This window comes from Ailuropoda melanoleuca, chromosome 14, assembly GCF_002007445.2.
Source record: "Ailuropoda melanoleuca isolate Jingjing chromosome 14, ASM200744v2, whole genome shotgun sequence".
In the NCBI taxonomy this organism is placed as follows: Eukaryota; Metazoa; Chordata; class Mammalia; order Carnivora; family Ursidae; genus Ailuropoda; species Ailuropoda melanoleuca.
The window spans coordinates 92,513,974-92,518,270 of record NC_048231.1 but is presented as its reverse complement, the minus strand read 5'-3'; the positions used below and the strand labels follow the sequence as shown (position 1 = coordinate 92,518,270).

At 36.4% G+C, this 4,297-nt stretch overlaps 1 protein-coding gene across 1 annotated transcript in view; it reads right to left on the bottom strand.

Annotated features, from left to right (window-relative positions):
• Positions 1–1,145, bottom strand: part of RELCH (RAB11 binding and LisH domain, coiled-coil and HEAT repeat containing) — a 65,732-nt gene extending 64,587 nt beyond the window's left edge. Inside the window, exon 1 of the mRNA XM_034642212.1 lies at positions 1,113–1,145. Within this exon, the coding sequence (XP_034498103.1) occupies positions 1,113–1,145 (33 nt within the window). The remainder of the gene's footprint in view (positions 1–1,112) is intronic.
• Between the last annotated feature and the right edge of the window lie 3,152 nt (positions 1,146–4,297).

Below are 4,297 nucleotides of genomic sequence, written 5' to 3'. Positions count from 1 at the left end.
TTTAAAGATTTTATTTATTTATTTGACAGAGAGAGACACAGCCAGCGAGAGAGGGAACACAAGCAGGGGGCGTGGGAAAGGAAGAAGCAGGCTCCCAGCAGAGAAGCCCAATGTAGGGCTCGACCCCAGGACTCTGGCATCATGCCCTGAGCAGAAGGCAGATGCTTAACCACTGAGCCACCCAGGCGCCCCAATAGCTTTTAAAATCAAGTAAGAACAAGGATGGAAGAAGAGATTAAAAGCACATGAACCAGTTGTAAGGTTAAAACTGATGGTCCAGAGGTTGAGCTAAAGGCCTTAAATAAGGCAGCACACAAGCACAGAACTGATAGACGGTCAGAAATAACATAGAAAATGTGATGACACTACTTTGAGTGAGCAATCTTATGTACCTACAACAGGAAAAACTGGTTGCAAAAACAAATGAACAACATTTCTAATTGCTGGGAATTTTTGAAATACTGGGTGGGAAATCTGGAAGAAAGCTACACCCATGATTGCAACTGTGGTCTCCTCCTCCTTGAGGCTTTAGTTAGTCACGCTCCATGACTACACCAGAAACTTAGATGTAACCATGCAGCAAAACTTCAAGACTGAAAAAGAGAGTACAAACAAATTCAGCCTTGTAAGATTATTTCATTGAGAAGAACAATGAGTGACTATATTTGGCTCTAATTTGAGGCTCAGTTGATCCTGGTCTATGGCCCAGATACCCTACAATCACATGTAGGACATTCATGTCCTGATTTAGATTAAGTGCTGTGTAACATGTACATCTTGATGAAATTAAATGATGTTTTAGGCAGATTATTCGCCTCTGCCTTAGTGTGGTACTACAGTTTGTCACTTTGACTGCTTTTTTAAATGGTCAGTTTTAGACTACCTGACCTGCCTTCTGCATTAAGGAGAGTGGCCGATCATACACTAAAATGACCTAAGAATTCTTGCTGAGCTATTTTAAAGTTGACATAAAACAGTAGTTGTGGTGTAATGGAAAGAATGCAGACTTAGAAGTTAGTGATCTGGGCTGGAATCTTAGTTCTGCCACTGAAGACATAATTTGTGGTAAAATATAAAAGGACATACAAAGAAGGGTAAGCCCCTGTGCTTACCTCCAAATCAGCAATCCTCCTCTGTGGCATCATTGTTTAGACTCTTCTGTATGTATCCTTTAAATTATGCTAGGCATATGCAAATTTCTCCCTTTTTGTACATAAACAGAAACATATACATACTGGCTGCAACCTAAATTATTCAATTTATAATATAACTTGATCATTCCACATCAGCACAGACAAACCACTCTGTTTTAATTAACCAATCCCTTACTGTTGGATGTTTAGGTTGTTTTCAATCTTTTTATTTTTTTTCAAGATTTATTCATTTATTTATTTAAAAGGGAGAGAGAGCAGGCAAATGAGCACGGGGAGGGTAGAGAGAGGGAAGCAGACTCCCCGCTGAGCAGGAAACCCCCCCCCAACGTGGGGCTTAATCCAAGAACCCTGAGATCATAACCTGAGTCAAAATCAAGAGTGGAATGCTTAACTGACTGAGCCACCCAGGGGTCCTTAGGTTGTTTTCAATCTTCATTACCTTCACTTATAAACGATATTTTAAAAATCTTGGTTCAATTGTTTTAATGCAAACAAGCATGTATGTCTATAATAAATTACAGAAATGGAACTGGTCATGATCTCAGGGTTGCAAGACTGAGACCCCCTTGGGCTCCGAGTTGGGTGTGGAGCCTGCTTAAGATTCTCTCTCTCTTTTCCTCTCCCTCTGCCCCTTCCCTGCTGCTTTGCACGTGCCTGCATGCTCTCTCTCTAAAAAATAAATAAAAATATTCTTTATTAATCTTTGTATTTGTAAGATATATAGTTTGCAAGCAAAAATGATTTTCTACAGTTATTTTTTTTACAAATTTAATTAATACATGATATTCAATATAAGGTAACAAAAAAGGTAGACAAATTTCAGACACATATGAAGAAATAACTTATTATTCATAATAAAATAAAACTAAAGCAAATCTCCCAAAATCAAAGGGGCATTGTGTTCAAAATATGGGCAAATAGCAAAACACTATTTACTTAAATATTAACAAATATATTTTTAGTATAAATAATATAGAAACCATAATTTATCATCAAATCTCACAGTACTTATAGGTCCAAGCCAGTAAAAACAATAGGCTGTTAACATATAAGACCTTTCTCACTTGATATTTGTTTTTTGTTTATTTTAGATTTATTTATTTACCTTATAAAAAGAGAGAGAGCGAGCGAGCCGAGGTGGAGAAGGGCAGAGGGAGAGGGAGAAACTTTAGTAGACTCCATGCTCAGAATGGAGCCCCATGCAGTACTCCATCTCAGGACCCTGAGATCATGACCTGAGCAGAAACCAAGAGTCTGATGCTTAATTGACTGCGCCACCCCTCAACTGATCAGTTGAGGTGCCCCTCAACTGATATTTGTAATTTAAATATAAAACTGTATTTTTAGACCAAGATAAATGTTTTTCATCATAAGACCATGGGGGAGAGGGGCATAGTTAAAAGCCATAAAAAAATTAACCAAATTAACCAAACTTAGTTTTTGACCTAAAAATACTAAACAAAATGAAAATTACAAAAATTCTAAAAAGTTTTTCTCAATGAAGTTTTTTAAAAAAACAAACAAGCATACATTCTGAAGATCACTAACTTTTCTTTTGACAAACAGAAAGTGTAATTTTAGTTTTTGACAGAAATAAGGTCTGTTTTCCCTGATTAATAGCCCTATCTTGCTTCCTCTCAGCCAAAATACCACAATGGCTTGAAACATTATACTGCATTTTACAAAGTACCCAAATGGAATCACTTTATTTAGTGAAGAGCCAGACAATGGGAAGCACATCCCCAGATGTTTTAAATAACGCAAAATATGAAATGAATATTATCTTTTCTTTACCCTCACTTCCTTTTCCTCACTCATGATAAAGAGTCTAAATAGGGCCAAATAATAAAGTTACTATTTATTCAAAATTTCACTTTCTCCACAAGGGCCATTTCATTACAATAGACAATTTTTCTATATCTGAATGCTTATGCTACTGTCTGTATCACAGAAAACTATTCTATAATTCTTTCATGTGTTGGTCTTGTCTCTTCGCCAAGAACGTAAGCTCAAGGACCTGCATTAAACATCTTTTGGATTCCTACAATACTGATTACACAACTTAATATATTGATGAACATAAAATATTGAATACCTACTATCTTCAAGTCACCATGCTAGCCAGTGATGATATCTGATTAAATTTTTATCAGCATTATTAATTTTGAAACTACTAGACATAGGCAAGAAAAATGACAGTTATGCAACAGATACATTTGGGAATGTACAGGGTCCAGACAATAGTAGAAAGTCTCATTCAGCTAAAAGCAGTGAACCCAAAAATTTTAGAAATATTTTATTGGTATTTTCTGTCTTAGAAGCCAGAGGAAGCACTAAACCCAATTTCAACCTAACAAGGAAGGAACTACTTTGTAAAGTGGAAGAGATGGGAGCGCTGGAAGATTGTAAATCTTGACATGTTAGCACTGGTGATACTGAAAAAGGAACACAGCACAATGAGATATGTACTCTTTATGATTTCTGAGAAATGACAGGTAGGATCATGAAACAGAAAATTTTAGAAAGAAGGAAAATGACTCAAGGAGGCTGTAGGCTCACAAGTGAAATTATCACAATCATTCATAAATGACTGCCTCTTGACAAGCTACCTTATAAAAACCTGAAGACATGGTAAAGACAGGATAAAAAAAAATCCATCATTCAGTTACTTGTCTTTCCCATTTGATCACCTACTGTCTGTGCTATAAAAAAAGTTGGACTCATCTATGAAATTACAGTCCAAATTTGATGAGTGCCCTGACTTCAAGTGGAATCAGCATTACTCTGGCAAAGATAGCACAATCTGTTCAGTGTTTATCAATGATATTGCCACAATTTTTATCTTGCAATCTGATTGAAAAGCAAAACAATTACTTAATGGAAGTTTATTATGGACCAACTGGCAAAAATACAGAGGGAAACAAAACATATACATATAATGTGTGCGCCTAAAAGATATAACTAGTTCAACAAGTAGATTTAGTAAAAATCTTGCAATGATGCTACAATTCATCTAACATTGAAACTTCCTTAGAGCATTGGCTAGAAGTAAATTTTCTAGTTAATAGAAATCTTTGGGGGGCGCCTGGGTGGCACAGCGGTTAAGCATCTGCCTTCGGCTCAGGGCGTGATCCCGGCGTTAT